Genomic DNA, 20,845 nt, shown 5'->3' with positions numbered 1-20,845 from the left:
ACCCGAAACTGCGCCGAGTCCAGAACCGCTCCGATGAAAAGGAGCTTTTGAGAGGGACACAGGTGTGATTTCGGCACATTGATGGAGAACCCCAGGTCGTGCAAGAGGTCCGCCGTCATCTGAAGGTGGTGGACGACTGTCTGGGGCGAGCCCGCCTTCAACAACCAGTCGTCTAGGTAGGGGAAGACTGAAACCCCCAACCTGCGCAGATGGGCTGCGACCACCGCCATCACCTTTGTGAACACCCGTGGGGCGCTGGTAAGGCCGAAGGGAAGCACGATAAACTGAAAGTGCTCCTGGCCTACCGTGAACCGTAGGTAACGCCGGTGGGCCGGCAGGACGGGGATGTGAAAATAGGCATCCTGCAAGTCCAACGCTACCATCCAGTCTTGTGGGTCTAGAGCAGCCAAGACCTGAGCTAACGTCAACATCTTGAACTTCTCCTTCCAGAGGAAGCCGTTGACGTTCCTTAGATCCAAGATAGGACGTAGGCCCCCCTTGTCCTTCTTGGGCACCAGAAAGTAGTGGGAGTAGCAACCACGCCCTACTTCTGGCCCAGGAACGCGCTCGATGGCCCCCTTGGCCAAGAGGGCCGTAACTTCCCCCTGCAGAAGTGTCAAGTGGTCCCCCGACACACGGTGGTTCTGCGGTGGCATGGCTGGAGGAGTTGGCTCGAAGGGGAGGGAGTAGCCCCTTCGGACGAGTAGCAGCACCCACCTGTCCGACGTGATTGTGCGCCAGTGAGCGTGGTGATGGCGAACCCTGCCACCCACTGGCGTCACATGGGGCCGAAAGCACGGACTAGGAGGATTTGGAGGCAGATGCCGCGGGGGGAGGTGTGGTCTGACCCCGCCGTTGACCCCGACCGCCGCCACGGCGGTTTCCACGGCCGCCACCGCGTTGAAAGGATTGTTGCGGTGCGTGGCTGGCAGCACGTGTGGGGACGCCCCTCCCTTGGCCACGAAAGGAGCGAAATGAACCCGTTTGCTGGCGCTGGGTCGAGAGACCCAAGGACTTGGCCGTGACCCTGGAGTCCTTGAAGCGTTCCAGCGCGTGGTCCGCCTTGTCACCAAAGAGGCGACAGCCATCGAACGGCATGTCCATCAGGGCATTTTGGACATCGGCCGAAAAGTTGGCGGATCTCAGCCAGGCGTGGCGACGAATCGCCACCGTCGTTGACATAGCTCTGCCCAGCGAGTCGGTCGTATCAAGACCACACCGTATTGAATATTTAGCTGCGTCTCGGCCCTCAGCCACAGCCTTGCCGAGCTTCGCCCGCACCTCCATGGGGCATTCTGGCAGCACTTCCGCGACCGTGTCCCACACAGAGTGGGTGTAGCGGCCCAAGAGGCATGCGGTGTTACAAGACCGCAGTCCCAGACTCAGGGACGAGAAGACCTTCTTGCCATATTGGTCGTACCTCTTGGATTCCCGATCGGGCGGGGCCGACGGGAATGCGGACTGGGAGGTAGAGGCCTGGATCACCAGACTCTCGGGAGTGGGATGGGCGGACAGGAATTTGGGGTCGTCCGGACATGGACGGTGGCGCCTGGCCACGTTCCGATCAACAGGCGAACCTGAAGCGGGCCTGGACCACGTGCCCAACAGAACGTCCGATAAGGCTTCGTTAAACGGCAGCAGAGGCTCCTGTGGGCATGACTGCGGTTTGAAGACCTCAGTGAGGATGTTAGGCCTCACGGCCGCGACGGGGAGCTCAAGGTGTAAGGCCTTGGCAGCCCTCATCAGCACCACTGAGTATGCAGCTCCCTCCACCGACTCCACAGAGGGAGGAGAGACAAAGCCAGGGTTAGGAGAATCGTCCAGACCACTGGCATTCCCCAAATCACCTGTCCAGTCCGGGTCATACTGGCACTCGCGTGACAGAGGGTCCTCAGACCCCTCCCAACCTTCCCCGTATTCTTCATCTTCTCCATACTCGGAGTCAACGATGTAGACCGGCTCCTCGGGGTTCACAGGCCCCATCGGCGTCGGACCCGGCGTCGATCGACGCCGGTCCGACTCCGCGTCCGGATACGGGGTTGGCATGGGGACGGCGCCGCCCGGAGCCGGCCGAAGCCGGCACAGGAGAACCGGCGCCGCGCGGGGGCGGCGTCGGGGGCAACCCCGATGGAATCGGCGCCGAACCAGCCGGCAGGCCAGCCGGCGTCGACCCCGAAGGCCCTTGCGGCGCCGGGGTCGGAGCCGTCGGCGGCACCGGGCCCGGAGCACCCGATGGCGTCGAGCCAGGGACACCCGAACCGCCAGGGCCCTCGGACGGCAGCACTGGGCCCGTAGGCGCCGTAGGCCCCGTCGGAGAACTGAGGGCCCTCATGGCCATGAGGAACGCCTCAATCTCCTCAGGCGTCGCACCGTGCCCAGGGACCGGAGGGTATGGGGCAGGCCGCGCCGGCGACTCACGCGGAGCCGCGGGGTTGGGGTCACCCGAACCCCCGGCCGCGTCGCGAGCGTCGGGGGGAGTCGGGGGTACGATGACGACGCCCCGACTTTTTGTGTTTCTTACCTGATGATCCCGATGAATGGTGACGACTCCCGGAGCGCTCGGCGCGGCTCCGCGACCGCTCCCTCGAACGCTCCCTGGACCTCCGGCCGGACCGAGACCTCTCCTGACGTGGGGCCGACACCCGGAGCTCCAGCAGCTTGCGGGACCGCTCCCGCCTAGCCTTGCTAGTGAGGGCCCGGCAGTCGACGCAGCCGTCCACGTCGTGGTCGGGGCCCAGGCACCGGAGACAGAGTCGGTGATGGTCCGTGACCGACATCGTGCGGTCACACCCGTCACAGGTTTTGAAACCGGGCATCCTACCAGGCACAAAAAGAGTATTCAAAGTTGAACAAGTTGGTCAAAAGACCGGAGTACTGCTCTTCGGATCTGCGCTTGCTGGCGCGGAAAAAAGAAGAACTGACGTCAGCGCGCGGAGGCGGCGTCTATATACTCCAGCGACGTCATCACGGCGCACGACGCCGACGACGGACGCGGAGCCGCAGGGGACGCCTGCAGACGACGCCTACCGACGCGCAGGGGTACTGCTACGCAAAAGTTTCCGGATCCAGACTGACGCCTGGGGATATTCTAAGGTAAGGAATCTAACACTAACGTGTTTCTTTCAGATGTACTACGTTCAGCTCCCAAGGAGTTCCTGAAAGTATTTCCATATTACAGACTAGTCAGGATTAAAGATCTATCATGCAAGTCTGGATACGAGACTCATCATGCAGCTTCCATTTGATCCAACAGGAACAGGAGCTGTATGTCTCCACTCTCTGCAATTTGAATGGTTGAACACCATTATGAGCGTCTTCGATCTTAATACAATGATGGTACAGGTTTGCTCCTGCATATTATTATAAAGATACACACTGCCCTGCTAGCACATGCAGTGTGCAAAAGAGGGAATCCACTTCCACGTCTGTGTAGCTATGCCTGGAGTGGAGGAGGAACGCATGCTTCTAATACACATTTGCGTCTCATAGATACTTCAAAATACAGAGTCCTCTAATTAGAATATTCTCCAGGTGCCATACTGAATCAAGATTATTTTTCATCAATGCTCTTGTGAGGAGAAAGATGGCGCCAAGCCACCCCAGCAGTTACTTCCTATTGTCCAGGAAGAATGGCATGTAAGTGCCATCCCTGCACAATTACGTTAGGTACTTTCTTTCCTCACATTCAGACGTGGATCCAGAGCTCTGCTCAAACTTTGTGTTTAGATGATTTCGTAAACATTCACAACTAGCGTGCTGAGAAACAATGTCCCAGCCCAAATACAGGCTTCAAGCCATGCTATGATTGCAAAAAATACATGTCGGACACAGACGATTGAGGTGCAGCTCTAACAGTTTGGGTTTGGGACACAACTCTAAGTTGTGTGACAAATGAGCCCTCCAGCACCCAAAGGCGATCCGGGAGGATAATCTCTAGGTTACAGAACAAAAGTAGTCAAGACCTTTATTTAAGTTTGGCTCCTACTCCAGTTCATGGTCCCATTCTCCCTCTAGGGGCCGTTCTCAGGTGAGGTCTACCTCACCATCAGAGACCTCCAGTAACATCAAAGCGAAATCGAAAAGCAAACATACATAAATAAATCTACGCAGGACTGGACACCATCCCACCACTCCATGTCTAAGGAGAAGTCAAAGGGATCACGATGTTAGTAGGTCTTCCCTGGGGTCCCCGAGCATCCACATTTGCAAGTAGGAGTTTCCAGTATTTCCTCCCAGGACGGCGATCCATAGCGTTCAATATAAGGGTCATACAGTTCAGTATGGCTATGCCCCACCTTTTCTGTTTGCCCCAACACATCTCCCCCTGCCCCATACCCACCCTTATCCCACCCCCTCGCATCCAATAGACTTTTAGAGGCGCACCTCTCCATTCTGCTGCAGGAGGTGTGAGTGTCACTCTGCAAAGGTGCCGTAGAGAGGGTTCCGAACTGGGAAAGATTAGAGGGTTGTTACTCTTGCTATTTCCTGGTGCTGTAAAATGACAGACCTCAGGCTTGTATTGGTCCTTTGAACTCTGAATGCCTTACAACGGAAGGGAAAATTCAAAATGCTTACATTTGCCCAGATATTGGCTAAGCTTGATATGGGAGGCTTGATGGGGTCCTTGAACCTGCAGGACACATTTTCATTTACCACTTCTGCAGTTTCACAGCCGTTACACATGTGGTTAAAGTTCTGCCAGGAGAGTTTCCAGTGTTCCTCTTGCGCCTCACCTGTGCCCCTCGGGTGTTAATGAAAGTGATAGCAGTGGTGACAGCACACCTTTGGAAGTAGGTGTTACCAGTTTTCTCCCATCTCGAAGACTGGCTGTTGAAGGTGGGCTTGTCACAGTCCATCGTAGACCACCTCCAGAAGACGGCAACCCTTTTAACATCATTGGGGTTCATTATCAATTAATTGAATTCGCACCAGATTCCATAGCATAGGTTGCCATTCAGTGGGGCAATTTCAGACAGAGTGCAATTCAAGGCCTTCCCTTCGCCAAGGGCCTGGGGCATTCAGGCTATGAGGACGAGGATGACCATGTTTCAACCTTGGTACTGGATCTCAGTAAGAGTAGTTCTGAAGCTTCGTAGCCTCTTAGACTCCTGCATCACGCTGGTAGACTACATCAGGTGCCTCATTCCGGCCTCTGCAATGGAACATTAAGTACAAGTGAGCCCATCTGGTAGCAAGGAAATCTGATGAATGCCATCATATTTCGAAAGAGTCTGCTTACAATCTTTTGTGGTGCCTGCTCAAATACAATTTGTCAAGCAGCAGGCACTTCTCCCTTCCCCTCCAGAGTTAAAATTGATGCCAGATACATCACTGCTGGGTTGGAGAGGCTATCTTTGGAAGGTAGAGAAAAGTAACTCCAGTGGAAGCACAGCTTCATATCAGACCCCAGTCTGTTGTTGTTTCAGACCATTGTGTGGCGTTGGAGCCTTCCTGCTGTCCATAAATGGAGAGGGGGGGGGGGGCATGGTTCTCGCAGACCTCACAGGTATGTGGTACTGCAAAAAATAGGGCAAAGTAAAGACTTGTGTTTGGAAGCTGTGCTCCTCTGGAGTTGCCTGGAGCATCAGGGTATTGCCTTGGTCGCAACCCCCAGGCAGTGCTCATGAATGTAAGGGTGGATAAGCTCAGTAGACTGTGCCCGGGGGACCACAAATGGAGTCTATGCCAACTGTAGGGGAAACCTGGCTAAATCTTTTTGCCACCTTCAAGAACGCGCAGTGTTAATGGTTTGCGTTTTGGAGTTACCACAAAGACATTTGCCAGGAGATGCTTTCTAGCAGGAATGGGACACTGGACTCTTGTACACCTTCCCTTCCCTGCCTTTCTAGTCCCAAGTTCTGAAAAAGATAAGGAATGAGTGGAGCCAAGTCATTTTTGTGGTACTGGATTGAGTTAGGAGTGTGTGGGACCCAGAATTTCTGGTTATGATCATCTGCCCTCCGATTAGGCTCCCATTTCGAGAGGATATCCTGTCACAGTAGAAGGACAGGGTTCTTCATCCAAAACGCCACAATCTACACCTCCATGCATGGATATTGAGCGATAGTACTCGTACATGATCTGCCGTAGCAAGTGGTGGAGGTCATCCTCGCTGCCAGACACTCCTCAACAAATTCCATTTATGCCAGGCACTGGGACAAATTTGCGGTCTAGTGTGGAGTTTGCAAGAGAGACCTCCTACAAGACAAACTGTTGGACGTTCTCCTATTCGTATTGTCTTTGGCCCAGCAAAGCCTGGCACCAGGCATTCAAAGGTTGTCAGCCTGTTCAACCTTTCTACATTTGCCGGCTCAAACAAGCTTGTTTAAATCACCTATTGTGATGCTGATTATTAAGGGTCTCATCTCAGGAGTGAACTCTAGGCACTGGCAGTGCAACCGCCCTATACAACCATTTTTCCACATAAACTGGTGCTCAGGAATTGGTCATGACATTCTTTCATGCTGGGTAATCCATCACCATGCAAGAGTAGTTCTCCCTTCCCACCTTCGAAAAAAGAGGGCAGACTTCATCAGCTGGAGCCCAAAGAGTCCTAAACTGGTATACTGATCGTACCAAGAAAAACTGAGTGGGTAGATGTTGGCGGGCTCTTAACGGTGAAAAATGGGCAAGGCTGTGCATTAGATGAACCTGTCAAGGTTATAGTTCACTGCATCAAGATCTGCTAGGCATGAGCCAAAAAGGAGCCCCTGAAGGGTCTAGAAACCCATGCCACCGGGGCCAAGACTGATACCACTGCTGTGGATGGCAGAGTAACTGACCGTGATATCTTCCAGGCTGTGATGTGGACATCGGTTCACATGTTTAAAAAGTACTACTGCCTTGACAACCAGGTCTGCAGGGAATGACATTTTGCCCATTCGATCCTGCTGGACTTTTTGGTTTGATCCACTTCACCGGCCCTAGACCTAGCAGAGGTATATCTTTGGCATCTATTTTATGGTGAGGAATCTGTGACAACGAAAGAAAAAGTTACATACCTTCAGTAATGTTCTTTCTAGTGGATACTTTAACTGCAGGGAGAGAATGTGGTGTAATGGCCAGACCTGCGAACTCTGGCGCTGGGGATCCATGTTCCAATCCCAGTGTTGGCTCAACATCCGGCAATTGTGGGCAAATCACTTAATCTCCCTGTGCCAATGGGCAGCACTTGGATACACTCACAGGTGATTAGCCTCGACTTACAAATTCTAGTATTATTCCTCACTGCCCTCTCACCTCCTTGTTCTGCTGTGCGGCCTCTTTTTAACATCTGAAAAGGTCCTAAGTTAGGAATCAGTACACTGGGACCACCAATTGTTTCACGCTCCGCAGCTAGAGTGCAGAATGTATCAAGCGAGAAACAGACACCAGCATGAATGAGTGTCACTTATATGCAGCTCCCCTCCATCACTTTCTCCTATGCAGATGATACCCAGATTGTTGTGTCTTTTTCCAGAAGTGGCCCGGACTTGAGTGACCCAATACGAGCTTGTATACGAGAAGTTAGTATCTGGATGGATGTAAACTGTTTCAAGCTGAATTCTACAAAAATTGAAGTTATTCTATTTGGTAACACTTCTTTTGGAATCCCTCGTGGGGGCTGGAAGAATGGAGTTCCCTCCTGGTACCTGTGAAAAGGGTGAAAAATCTGGGTTTCCTGGTTGACGTTAACCTTATCTTTAAGGAACAGATTACGAAGGTAACCTCTACCTTCAAGCTGCGCACGATCAGGAAGATGGAATATGCTACTTACCAGTATGCATCTGTTCTTGGCATGTAGGGCTGCTGACATTCATATCTGTGCATAGATCGCCGCCTAGTGTTGGGTCCGGATGATTGCACATTGTTGTCCTGGAAGAGTCTTCGAAGTATCACAAGATAGGTGGCTCCTCCCCTGGACTACAGTGCGCATGGGCATCCTCTCCATCCAGATTGTTTTTCGCCATTGTGGCAGAGATGGAGTGTAATACTGAAAGTGATGACCATGCCTGAAAATTATTCTGAGTGCCACAGCTGCGACCGGCACCGGGGAGGAGGGTGGGCAATATGAATGTCAGCAGCCCTACATGCCAAGAACAGATGCATACTGGTAAGTAGCATATTCCGTTCGAGGCATGTGGGCTGCTGAATTCATATCTGTGCATAGAATAAATAGCAGTTACCTCCTTAGCGGCGGTTGCCCGTGCCAGCTGCAGCAGTCTGAAAGAGTTCTGAGAACAGCCTGTCCTACAGCAGCTTGCTGTTTGGAGTGTACATCTATGCAGTAGTGTTTGGTAAATGTATGTATGGTGGTCCATGTGGCTGCTCTACATATATCCTCTAGAGGAATGTTACCTAGGAAAGCCATGGATGCCCCTAGCTTGCGTGTGGAATGCGCTCTTGGGGGAACTGTTAAAGTGCGTTTAGCCTTTTGATAACAGATTTGTATGCATTTAACAATCCATCTGGCTATACCTGATTTGGAAATAGGGTTGCCTTTGTCTTGTGGAGAGAAGGCAACAAACAGTTGTTTAGTCTTTCTAAAGTCTTTTGTCCTGTCGATGTAATACAGGAGAGCTCTTTTGACATCTAAGGTGTGCAGTGCTCTGTCTGCCACTGAATCTGGGTTTGGAAAGAAAAATGGCAGTTCTATGGTTTGATTAATGTGGACCTGCGAGATTACCTTAGGCATGAACTTGGGGTTGGTGCGCAGCACTACCCTATTAGCATGAATTTGTAGGAAGGGCTCTTGAATAGTTAGGGCTTGAAGCTCACTAACTCTTCGTAGCGATGTGATGGCTATCAGAAAAGCCACTTTCCATGTAAGAAACTGTATCTCACAAGAATGAGGAGGCTCAAAGGGTGGCCCCATGAGTCTGGTGAGAACGATGTTTAGATTCCAGACAGGCGAAGGAGGGTGTCTGGGAGGGATCACTCGTTTGAGTCCTTCCAAGAAGGCTTTAATGGCAGGCACTTTGAAGAGGGAAAGATGCTGTCTGTTTTGAAGATAAGCGGCCATGGCAGCCAAATGTATCCTAATGGAACTATACGCTACATTGCATCGATATAGATGCAGCAAGTAACATATGATGTTTTGCGTGGACGCATCTAGCGGATTAATGTCATTGTGGGAACAATAGATGACAAAACGTTTCCATTTGGCTGCATAGCACGCCCTAGTTGTAGGTCGCCTTGCCTCCTTGATGATGTTCATACACTCCGGGGGCAAGTTGAGGTAGCCAAACTATGACCTCAGGAGCCAAATCGCAAGGCTCAACTGTTGCGGATCAAGGTGATGAATGTCTCCATGGCTCTGAGTGAGGAGGCTGGGCGTGAGGCGCAGCCGTTGGTGAGGCACCACTGAAAGTTCCAGGAACGTGGTGTACCAAGCCTGACGTGCCCACGTTGGAGCAACCAGGATGAGCGTCATGGAGTGCTGGCGCAGTTTGCGCGCCACCAGCGGTATGAGTGGGGCTGGGGGAAAAGCGTACGCAAATCTGCCTGACCAGTTCATCTATATCGCATTCGCCTAAGACTGCGGGTGTGGGAACCTGGCGGCGAAGCTTTGGCATTTTGCGTTCTCCTTTGTGGCGAAGAGGTCGATCTCTGGATAACCCCACTGCTGGAAATATGGTTGGAGCACTGAGGGGTGAATCTCCCACTCATGCATCGGATGACTGTGCCTGCTGAGCAGGTCCGCCATCTGGTTGTCTTTGCCCGGGAGATGTTCCGCCATGAGGAAGATGTTCCTCTGAATGGCCCACTTCCACATGCTCTGGGCTAGGTGAGATAGCTGCGGGGAGTGTGTGCCTCCCTGTTTCTGGATGTAATACATGGCAGTCATGTTGTCCATCCGGATCAACACGACCTTGTCGCACAGGTGCAACTTGAACGCTTTCAGTGCCATGAAGATTGCCATCAGCTCCAAAAGATTGATATGCATCTTTTGCTGCTGCGCCGTTCATAGTCCCTGCACAGTGTAATGGAGGACATGCGCTCCCCAACCCTGGACAGATGCGTCCGTCGTCAGCACTATCTGTGGGACAGGCTCTTGGAACGGTCGTCCCCTGCAAAGGTTTTGTGGATTCCACCAATGCAGAGAGTTGTATGCATGACCGGTTACCAACACTAGGTCTTTTAGATGCCCATGAGCCTGGTTCCACTGTTGTGCTAAGCATTCTTGAAGGGGACGCATGTGCAGCCTCACGTGTGGGACTATGAATATGCAGGAGGCCATCATACCGATCAGCTGCATGAATACCTGCGCTGGGAGCGATTTGTGAGGCCTGAACTTCTGAATGAGCAGCTGCATGCTGTTGACTCTGGCAGAATTTGGCTGCGCTGTTGCCGTCAGAGTGTTCAATGTCGCCCCTAGGTACTGTTGCACATGGGCGGGCTGAAGGTGCAACTTCGTGTAGTTTAGTGAGAACCCTAGACTGTGAAGGAGGTGAATTGTACGTGACATGTGGCTGGCACACTGCTGGGCTGACTTTGCTTGAACAAGCCAGTCGTCCAGGTAGGGATACACATGAATGTGTTGTCTCCGAAGGTGCGCAGCCTCAGTCGCTAAGCGCTTGGTGAACACTCTGGGGGCAGTGGTGACCCGGAAAGGCAGGACCTTGAATTGGTAATGCTGATTGTGGATGGTGAATCTGAGATATTTCTTGTGACTTGGGTGAATGGGAATGTGGAAATATGCATCCTAGAGGTCTAGGGTCGCTAGGAAGTCGCCCTGACTGAGCAATGGCAGGACCTGCTGTAAGGTTAACATATGAAAGTGTTCTGACAGTATGTATTGGTTGAGGGGTCTGAGGTCTAGGATGGGCCGTAGGGAACCGTCCTTTTTTGGGATTAAGAAGTACAGAGAGTACACCCCTGTACCTTGTTCTTCTGCAGGCACGAGCTCTATTGCCCCTTTTTGCAGCATAGAGAGTACTTCTTGCTGCAGTAAGTGCATGTGCTCTGCGGACATAGGACGTGCCTTGGGGGTAGGTTGGGGGGGGGGGGGGGGGGGGGGGGGTGGACGTTAGTTCCAGACAGTAGCCGTATTGGATAAGTTGTCTCACCCACCTGTCCGTGGTAATGCCTTCCCAGACTGTCAGGAACTGCTGGAGTCTTCCCCCGACAGGTGTTAAATGGTCAGGGGGGCAGTGACAAGGCGTCACTGTTACTTGGGAGCGGAGGATCTGGCATTGTTATTACCACGTCCTCTGCCCTTGGCGCTGTTCCCACGATATCCACCCCTGGTATTCTTTGTGTAGGTGGTTTGCGTGCTCCCTTTGCTGTAAAGCCTGTCCTCTAGAAGCTCCCCTATTACTGGAGCGACAAAAGGAACTGCCCCGAAACTGCTGTGACTGCAGAGCCCCCATGGATTTTGCTGTCTCCGTGTCCTTTTTAATTTTTTCGAGGGTGGTGTCCACCTCGGGACCAAAAAGGAGCTGGTTGAGCAAAGATGTTTGAATCTCGGGTTTAAACCCAGAGATGCGGAGCCATGCGTGACGTCTCAACATTACACTAGTGTTAATGGCCCTAGCTGCCGTGTCTGCCGCATCCAGTGCGCATTTGATGGATGCATTAGAAATTAACTTCTCCTCCTGTATGATCATTTTAGCTCCCTCTTTGTAAACGTCAGGCAGGTGTTGCAACAACTGTTCTAGCGTGTCGTAGTTGGCCCTATCGTATCTAGCCAATAGGGCCTGTGTATTTGAAATCCTCCAAATATTAGCAGCCTGTGCTGCCACCGGCTTTCCTGACGCCTCCAAGATCTTTGATTCTTTTTCCGGAGTAGGAGCGTCACCACTAGTTTGCGAGTTTGCCCTCTTGCGAGCATTGGCCACTACGAGGGAGTCCAATGGGAGCTGGCCTTTGATGTAGGTGGGGTCCACTGGAGCAGGCCTATATTTTTTTCAATCCTAGGGTTGATAACCCTTGCTTTTGTGGGTTCTTTGAAAATGTCTGCAGCATGCTTGAGGACTCCCTTTAGCATAGGCAATGTCTTTGTCGATCTTTCAGAGGTGGAGAAAGTATCAAATAAGAAATCTTCTTCCACAGGTTCTGCGTGCATTTCCAAGTCATGGTTGAGGGCTGCCCTTTCTATCAAAGCGTTAAACGCCGCCGTGTCTTCAGTAGGCGAGGTTTTGACATTGTAAGACTGAGTGTCTGGTGCAGCTTGTGGATCATCAGGGTCTACAGCATCAGTCCATTGCTGAGGTTCTTCCTGATCAGCGTCAACCTGATAAGTGAAGGCCGCTTGACCGTATTCATCACCCATGTCCTCCTCGCTTTGTGCTGGAGAATATGCCATTTGTTGTGAATAGCTCTCAACGTGTTCAAAGAGAACTGGTGAGGTGGTCGAGTCTTTTTTCCGTTTAAGAGGGATTTTATACGCCTCCAAGGAATGTTCAGGTGCGATCTTCCGTTTATGGATGGGAAGCCTGCCCGATTCAGAGTCGATGAAGAGTTTCGACTGGTTGTCGTACGAGGGTTCTTGGAACACAACCCCCTCAGGGGTGGACCTCGAAGGCGCGGACACTGTCTTGGATGGGTCGGTGCCTTTGTGGTGCTCGAGATGCTTGGCTCGAGCCGTCGATGGCGGACCGTATTTAATCGGAGGGTGGCCTGTGGATGGGCCGACCTTAGAGCTTGCCGTAGTGTTCGATCCGAGCTGCTTCGGCGACTCACTAGTAGGCTTGCTACCTTTCGTCGACTTGAGCTCACGGTGCGTAGCATGCACGGCTTGGGCGTCGATGCAACCTGCTGCTTCGGGTCGGCTTTGGTCTTCGACTCGAGAGGTTTGCCCAGTAGCGGTTTGAGCGCTGAAATCTTCGGCTCGACAGCCTTTTTGGTCTGGAGGCCTTTGGTCTTGTCGCCATGCTTGGGCGCCGACGTCGACGCCGACTGCGTCGAGGTGATGTGCTTGACTGCAAAGCTTGGCTTCGGCGCCCCAGTCTTCGAGGCGACGCCCCCTTTCGACGCCGAAGGGTCACCGACAGTCTTCGACTTGACTGGCGTCGACGTTGATTCGACGATCACTTTTAGTAGTTTCGATTTCTGTTTTGGCTCCGTTGGTTTCGGTTTTGAAAGATCGACCGATGGCTCCTTTGAAGTATTCTTAGCCTGGCCTGGACGCGGGCTATAGAATGTTGAGAAAGATCTTGGCTAAGGCCTTTCAGCGATGCCTCGACCTGAGCCGTAGGGAGCGTATTGTCAGTAGTAGGCCCCGCTACTGCGGTTGGGCCTGGCTCATCACTGGAGTCGTCATCGACTGCCCCGATGGCCTCATCGTTGTCCCCCTACCTCGACGAAGTCTTTTTCATGGACCTATTCCTCATCTTGTTCGTCCACATCGAAGTTGGAGTCATGCTCCGACGCTGGGTCCGACTGCTCGTCAGGATCTTCTTCTTAGTCGGCGCCTTCTTTGTCACCGGCCTCGAAGATGTTGACCGTCTCGGGCGCCGACTTCTGCGCTGACTGTCTTGCTGCGCGTCGAACTCGAAGCGTCTTCTTTGAGCGGAACTTCGAGCAGGCCATACAGCTGGCCTAGTCGTGCTCCGGGGATAAACATTTATTGCACACTGGGTGCACGTCAATGTGAGGGTATTTCGAATTGCAGATGGGGCATCGTTTGAACGGGCTCCGATCCATCGTCGTCGTAGTTTGGACCTTTGGTGTCGAAAGTGAAAAACTGCCTTCGACGTCCGGTTCGAAGAACTGGATAAGAAACAGGCACCGAACAAGACAATACCGACGCCCCGAAGGCCTTTTGGCCTTAGTAAAGAGTTAAAACAAAGTTTCCGAACTGGAGTCGAGAAAGTACATCCGAACCCAATGGCGGAAAAAAACAATCTGGGGATGGAGAGGATGCCCATGCGCACTGTAGTCCAGGGGAGGAGCCACCTATCTCGTGATACTTCGAAGACTCTTCCAGGACAACAATGTGCAATCATCCGGACCCAACACTAGGCGGCGAACTATGCACAGATATGAATTCAGCAGCCCACATGCCTCGAACAGTACAGTTTATTCCTTCCAATTTATTATCCACTGTGATCCTTTGCCTTGTAATTTCCAGGATTGACTATTGCAGCGGCCTCTATGTTAACCATCCCAAGGCTCAGTTGAAAAGACTACGAAAAACAAAGAGGGGAGTGAAGAGGTAGTGTCCAAAAGGTACACTGGAGCTTTCTGGTCTGCGTGACCCTAACCTGGAACAAGCTTCCTTTGGAAATAAATCAGCCCCCTCTCTCCAGAGTTACCATAAGCTTCTCAAGACCTGGTTTTTAACTCAAATGTAATGTTATTCCCGCTCTTCTCTCTTCTTCAGCGTTGAGACACGTCTGGGTATTTGTTAAGCTTTATGAAACTCAAATCAAATCACTTAAGGAGTAGTGCAAAGTCAGCTCTGAGCCGCTTGGCACCACCTAGAGACATGCAGAAGAATTGCTGAAAAAAGTTTCTGGATTCAGTCTGGCGCCTGGGATGTATGCAAAGGTGAGGAATCGGAGGTAAGGTAGAGTAGCCACGAGAAAGCATGTTACCTTAATATCATTGTACACCCCCACAGCACATGCACAACTGCCTCTAAAAGTCATGTGTCTAGAGCGATGTATTGACAAATTCTCTTGTGTTTGGTGCTTCAGCGGAAGCCATGCATCTCAAACTCGAAATGTCTTGCCGTTCATGTGGCAGTTGCTAACAAAAAGAAATTATACCACACACTGTATTTCTAACTCTTGGAGATTGCCTCCTTTAAGCAATACCCCCTACTGATTCACAAATAGTGCATCATAATAACAGACCTATAATGACTAAATGCATCACTGAAATTCATAAACAGCACCTCAATGCCATGAGGGAGAGCACTGACAGATTTAACAAAATATCTGCCTGCAGGTAGGGTACTTGCAGGCAGATATTTTTTTTAATCTGTCATTGATCTATATTTTTAATATTGGGAGAATGGAGAGATACTATTAAAATTGCTTATTTCTACTCAATTCTACCCAATTTTATCACACTATCCATTTTTTCACCTTACACTCATGCACTGCAATTCAGTTACCCTGGTGTACTAATTTTTCCGGTTCCTCCCTTTATAAGTATTTTTTGTCTGTCACACATTATATTCAGTGGCAGACCCCACTTTCTCCTTGGTTAGGAGAGCCCAGATGATGAACAGTGCGGTACCGGACGGGAACTGATGGGCACTTTTTCCCTAATTAAGAAATTTAGTGCGTTCTGTTACACATTTGCACTAGTCACTTTTTGGTCTGTTTTAGTTGCGCCACTTACTTGGTTACACAGTTGAACCCTATTTCCTCCTTTTTTTGACCCACAGACACAAGTTTATTTTTACTTCATTAATCGAAAACTCAATTGCTTGAGTTGAACTTGGTTTTTACAGAGCTCTACTGGCTAACACTTGTTTTGCGACCCTTTGCTATCGTAATTGTAGCTTCGTCAAAGCCTAAAATAACAATCATTGGTGAGCCAGAGAAAATGTCAAAACGGTAACCAAACTGGGGGGGAAAAAAAGAACCGTTGATAGATAAAGGAAAGTATTTAAGAAACAGAACAAAAAATATTGTGAACTGACAGGCAATTCTTTTTGATACAATTTTAAAAAGATTATCACTGACAAAAATAAATAAACCATACAAATGTATCTGTACAATGTTATGAAAAATAAATTCATGTTGAAAAATAAGGAGAAATTTAGTGCGAAAACCCAACAGAAGAAATTCGAACAAGAGAAGAGAGCCGAACCACAAAAAAAGATATAGGCCACGGGTGACATCAAACCAGGTAGAAAAATCTTAAATGCCTTGTGTTTAATCTGAGAAAAGGGAATGCAGGTAAAAAGACCGAACCTATCACCCAGTGATGAACTGAAGAACAGTCCACAATGCTAGCCAGTCAGGAGAAATAAAGAGCACAATACAGGAAGTGCTCATTTCATCCCAGATCATATCTGCCTTTTGGCTACGTTTGTGCTATGCAAATACAAGTGACCTAAATACACGCAATCTCAATGGTCTTTCGAAGCGGTCAGCAATTTCTCCATTTTACGTCTCGCATGCAACGGCGCATGCATCGCGTTTGCTCTTGCTTAGAAGAGATATTGTATACTACAAGGGACTTGCAGCCTGCCCATTGCTTAACATTTGTTGTCTTCATTGTTACTCTTATTTGCAGCCTTCTAATAGTGCTGAATTCTTTTCCCCTTCTTTCAGCTGGAGCACGGACCAAGTACTGATTGCTCCTGCATGATTGCTGTCCTCCCGCTGATAGCGCTGTGATTGAGGCACTCCTTTTATTTTTTTTTGTTGTCCTAGTTTAGCCTCTTGGCTTTTGTAGCTATGTTTTAATATGCCACACACACTTTGAAGAAATCATTTTCTGTTTTAAAATGGATGTTCATTGTGACAACAGTTGTTACTGGTTTCCAACTGTATTTTCAATAATACATGGTAATGAGTGCAATTGCTTTCTTTATGTGATAGGATGTATCGATGAATGTCATTGGTTTCTTTTTCACACATGGTGAGATTAACTAGTTTGCTTAGAATCAGAGGGGTACTGCACCAAGAACTAACCAGCATTGGCAAAGCCAAAAAAGTATTTCCTTTGAGAATATTGGTTCACCATATCCTTTTGTTCACTCTGTACAGAATGGGCATTGCTTACTTTTGAAATGATTTGTAGCCATGCTGTGCAGCATAGCGAATAATAATAATAAAAACATAAAAAAGGCTTTAATACATCCAGCCCTGGCTGTGTCAAACCAATTATTTTAATTAGTTGTTGCCACACTGCAAAGCATCGGCGCTGCTGTATAGCATGGCTGCAAATCTTTGCCAAAGCCAATAACTCTTATAGGCAAGATAGACTGGCTTTGCAGATGCTTGTTCTCCTTTACCTCTGCCTAAACTTCTTCTCTTACAGGCACCACCTCCCACTTTTCTGTAGAGGTAGGTGGCAAGTTAATAATTAATCTTTTTCTTGTTGCAATCAATACGTAGCTTGAATGGGTGGGTCCAAAAACTAATGGGACATGGTTCACTGGAGCGAAAAAGACACATCTTTATTAGTATTGCAACATGGGCTAAGCAATGCTAAATACATCCTGTTAGCTTGGCATCTTCCACACAAGAGTTCTGCCTGTTACAACAAGTGCTCAGTACAAGCTCCCTAAATGTTTCAGACATCATCACGACACAAAATGGATCATAAACTTATAAGGCACAGAAATCACTGAATGTACAATCCACTAGGACGCCACAGACTGCTCTAAAGGACAAATCAATAAGGGCAGAATGGACATTTAAGCAAAACTCTGATTTTCCTATTTAAACCCAAACTCCGCCTACAGTTGTTCATGGAGGAATTTCACAAAAAACGCTAGCCAAGTATGTAGGTTACAGACTCTTTCTGTAATACTTTTAGACAGTCTGAAGCCACGTCTGTAATGGTGTCCAGATCTGGTAGTGAACACTGTTTGTTATTGCAATCATGTACAGAACAGCTAAGATCGTTAGTATGGCAGACTCTTTAAAACTGACCGGGCATGTTCCAGGGTAGTCTACTGCCCGAAAGAAAAATATAAGACTGAGTTTTGTGCTGTTTAAACAGATGGGTTTTATGAACTTTGAAGCAAGAATTCGCTCACTCACCGAAAGTTTCTCCACATCGCCTTTGAGAACCCGCTCCAGGTAGAGCTGTTTGATTTCCCGTTCCAAACGAGAGGGTAGACCTGGGTACATGGTAGATCCACCAGAGAGCACAATGTGCTTATAAAACTCTGATCTGCAATACAAGAGGCAAAACATTAGCACATTCCCATAAGTACATCTCAACACAGATGAAATATGCATTTGCATCCAATGTGTTATTCACCATATGTACAGAAACTGCTGAGGGCAATTGGTGACATAACTAATTGACTGGGGATCGTCACACAATAATTTAAAGCAGCAATAGTACTTTTTGATGTTCTCTATAAACAATGTAGTCAGCTTTAATCACGTAGTAATCCGGATACAAATTCACATAAGTTGATTAATGAATGTGTCCCATCTCCTCAGACACTTTTTCTCGGAGGCAAAGATTTTGATAACAGAAAAATTCTCCACAGCCCCAGTTTGTCGCGTTCTGTGGAAGTAATCCCTGTAATAATACATGGAGCTAGTAATTCTATGTCATGCGAGGATTATACTATGCAGGAGTCGCAGGATTCGTTTATGGAAGAGGAGTGCCTCTCGTACCTACTTATTTATGACAGCCTGTGCGATGTCATTGACGCCTCTATTTGTAAAGCAGTCCTTGAAGGGGTAGCGCCCTTCGTGCAGAAGCTTTTTGCAATGGCAGAGATGTTTTTAACCCCTCAACCAGAGTGAGGACAAACAAAAGCCTATGTCCCCCTTACCTCAAGGGCAGTCAGTCACTCATAAATCTAAGGGGAAGTGCACTAGGGCTCCAGGGGTCACCCTAGATGCCTTCATTAGGCTCAAAGTGCCCCTGGATGGTGAGGACTCCCCCATGGCTTCTGATGTAGATATACAGTCAGAAAGACCCAGGTGCCTGTTCTCAGACCTAAAGTTGTCCACTGACCATACAGACACCCAAGCCCAGACATGCTGAACCTCGATGACCTAATTCACCCAACATCATCGGACTGGATGCTGGCAGAGAAGATGGCCACATATGTGGCTGAGAGGCTACGCAAACCCTTATACAAAGAGGTGCGCAACCACCTTAAGGAGGAGTGCCCCTGCCCATCCTTCGAGGACAAGGTGACCCTAACACCTCAAATTAACCCCCTGAATGGCTACCTTCTTAGCCAAATATATCCGGGATCCCAAGAAAGGAATTGAGCGTTCATGCCAAGATTAACTGTTTGACTTGGCCGGTCCCCTGACGAAAATTCAAGGCACAGCTTAGGACGCAAGGCCTCGGGTTCCCTCATCTCCTTGGACACCCTTTCTTGCTGGCCACAATGGGCCAGCATATTTCTTGGCAACGCCAACTGCGCCCTCGCTACAGAGAGACGCCGGTCCCTTTTGATCAAGATTGATTCAAAGCTAGGGGATCTGGCCACTTCAGATGCCGGGCAGATTGTCCAAGGGGGTCTCTTTGGGGACCTTTTCATAAAAGACCTAAGCAAATTCGTGGTCCCATTTAACTCCCTGAACAAGGCCCAGTCCTCAATCAAGAGGATCTTTCATCCCCGGGTTTTCACCGGGGCTGGCCGTGGTATGGGGCACTCGCCTGGCCTCTCAACGCCAAGCTCCTTCCAGAGATCAGGCCTCTGAACGAGGACAGTGGCCAGACCAGGTTTGGTGGCTTCTACCCTACTCGAGGACACTCAAATCACAGAGGCCCTAGAGGTGTATACCGAGGTGGCCAGTCCCAAGCTCCTCACATAGTGAATTTTCTCTCTTCCTCCCTTGCAAGACTAGGGGGCTGATTGGCAGGTTTTGCCCACGTCTGGAAGACAGTGAAATCTGTGTGGGCTCTTCAGACCATGCATTGAGGCATTTAGTTCTACAGCTCTCCAGTCCAACCTCAGTCCAACCTCACCCCAACCCCGCCCCAACCCATTCGGTTCACAGATAAGAGAGGCCGCTCTGGTGTCCGCAGAAGTATCCAAACTCCTTTTCAAGAAGGCTATCGTTCTATGACCCCACACTCTTCGGGTTTCATCAGCCATCTCTTCTTTGTGGAGAAACAGAATAGGGTCAACATCCTGTTATAAACCTCAGAATTCATCGAGTAATCAATCAATCATAGACATTTATAACGCACACTACTCACCCGGAGGGTCTCAAGGTGCTTGGGGGGGGGGGGGGGGGGGGGGGGGGGGTCCGCTATTGCTCGAACAGCCAGGTCTTGAGCTTCTTCCTGAAGGAGAGGTGGTCTTGGGTCAGGCGTAGGTCGGGAGGGAGGGAGTTCCAGGTCTTGGCGGCCAGGTGGGAGAAGGACCTTCCTCCTGTTGTCACTCTTCGGATGCGGGGGACGGCGGCGAGGGCGTGACTGGTCGATCGGAGATGGCGTTTGGGAGCGTAGAAGTTGAGGCGGCTGTTGAGGTACGTCGGGCCTTGGTTGTGTAGGGCTTTGTGTGCGTGGGTGAGGAGCCGGAAGGTAATTCTCTTGTTGACCGGGAGCCAGTGCAGGTCTCAGGTGTCCGGAGATGTGGCTGTGTCTGGGGATGTCGAGGATGAGTCTCGCTGAGGCGTTCTGGATCCGCTGGAGTCTCTTCTGGAGCTTGGCGGTGGTTCCGGCGTAGAGGGTGTTGCCGTAGTCCAGTCGGCTGGTGACGAGGGCCTGGGTGACCGTCTTCCTGGTCTCGGTGGGGATCCACCGGAAGATCTTGCGTAGCATGCGCAGGCTGTTGAAACAGGACGAGGAGACGGCGTTGACTTGTCTGGTCATGGAGAGGGAGGAGTCCAGGATGAAGCCCAGGTTGCGTGCGTGGTCTGTCGGTTTGGGTGCGTTGCCCAGGGCGGGGGGCCACCAGGAGTCGTCCCAGGCGGAGGGTGAGGAGCCCAGGATGAGGACTTCCGTCTTGTCCGAGTTCAGTTTTAGGCGGCTGGTCGTCATCCACTCGGCCAAGTCTTTCATCCCTTCGTGTAGGTTGGCTCTGGCGGTGGCGGGGTCGTTGGTCAGGGAGAGGATCAGCTGGGTGTCGTCGGCGTAGGAGATGATGTTCAGGTTGTGTTGGCGTGCGATGGCCGCAAGGGGGCTCATGTAGACATTGAAGAGGGTGGGGCTGAGCGAGGCGTCTTGAGGGACGCCGCAGATGACTTCCTTGGCTGCAGATCTGAACGGGGGTAGGCGAACTCTGTGTCCTTCCGCCGAGAAAGGA

General features: G+C 50.3%; 1 protein-coding gene across 2 annotated transcripts in view; it reads right to left on the bottom strand.

The window, feature by feature from the left end:
* The window catches only part of LOC147692265 (actin-related protein 2-like), a 201,195-nt gene that overhangs the window by 17,138 nt on the left and 163,212 nt on the right, over window positions 1–20,845 (bottom strand). For both annotated transcript variants that reach the window (XR_015300016.1, XM_086938523.1), the window contains exon 8: window positions 17,655–17,787. Coding sequence is in view for 1 of the 2 variants with exons in the window: in XM_086938523.1 (XP_086794649.1) it covers window positions 17,655–17,787 (133 nt within the window). In the remaining variant the exon portion in view is untranslated. The remainder of the gene's footprint in view (window positions 1–17,654; window positions 17,788–20,845) is intronic.

The sequence above is a fragment of the Lissotriton vulgaris genome, chromosome 9 (genome assembly GCF_964263255.1).
Source record: "Lissotriton vulgaris chromosome 9, aLisVul1.2, whole genome shotgun sequence".
Classification (NCBI taxonomy): domain Eukaryota; kingdom Metazoa; phylum Chordata; class Amphibia; order Caudata; family Salamandridae; genus Lissotriton; species Lissotriton vulgaris.
The sequence above is the reverse complement of the archived record's forward strand: the minus strand, read 5'-3'. Positions and strand labels throughout refer to the sequence as shown.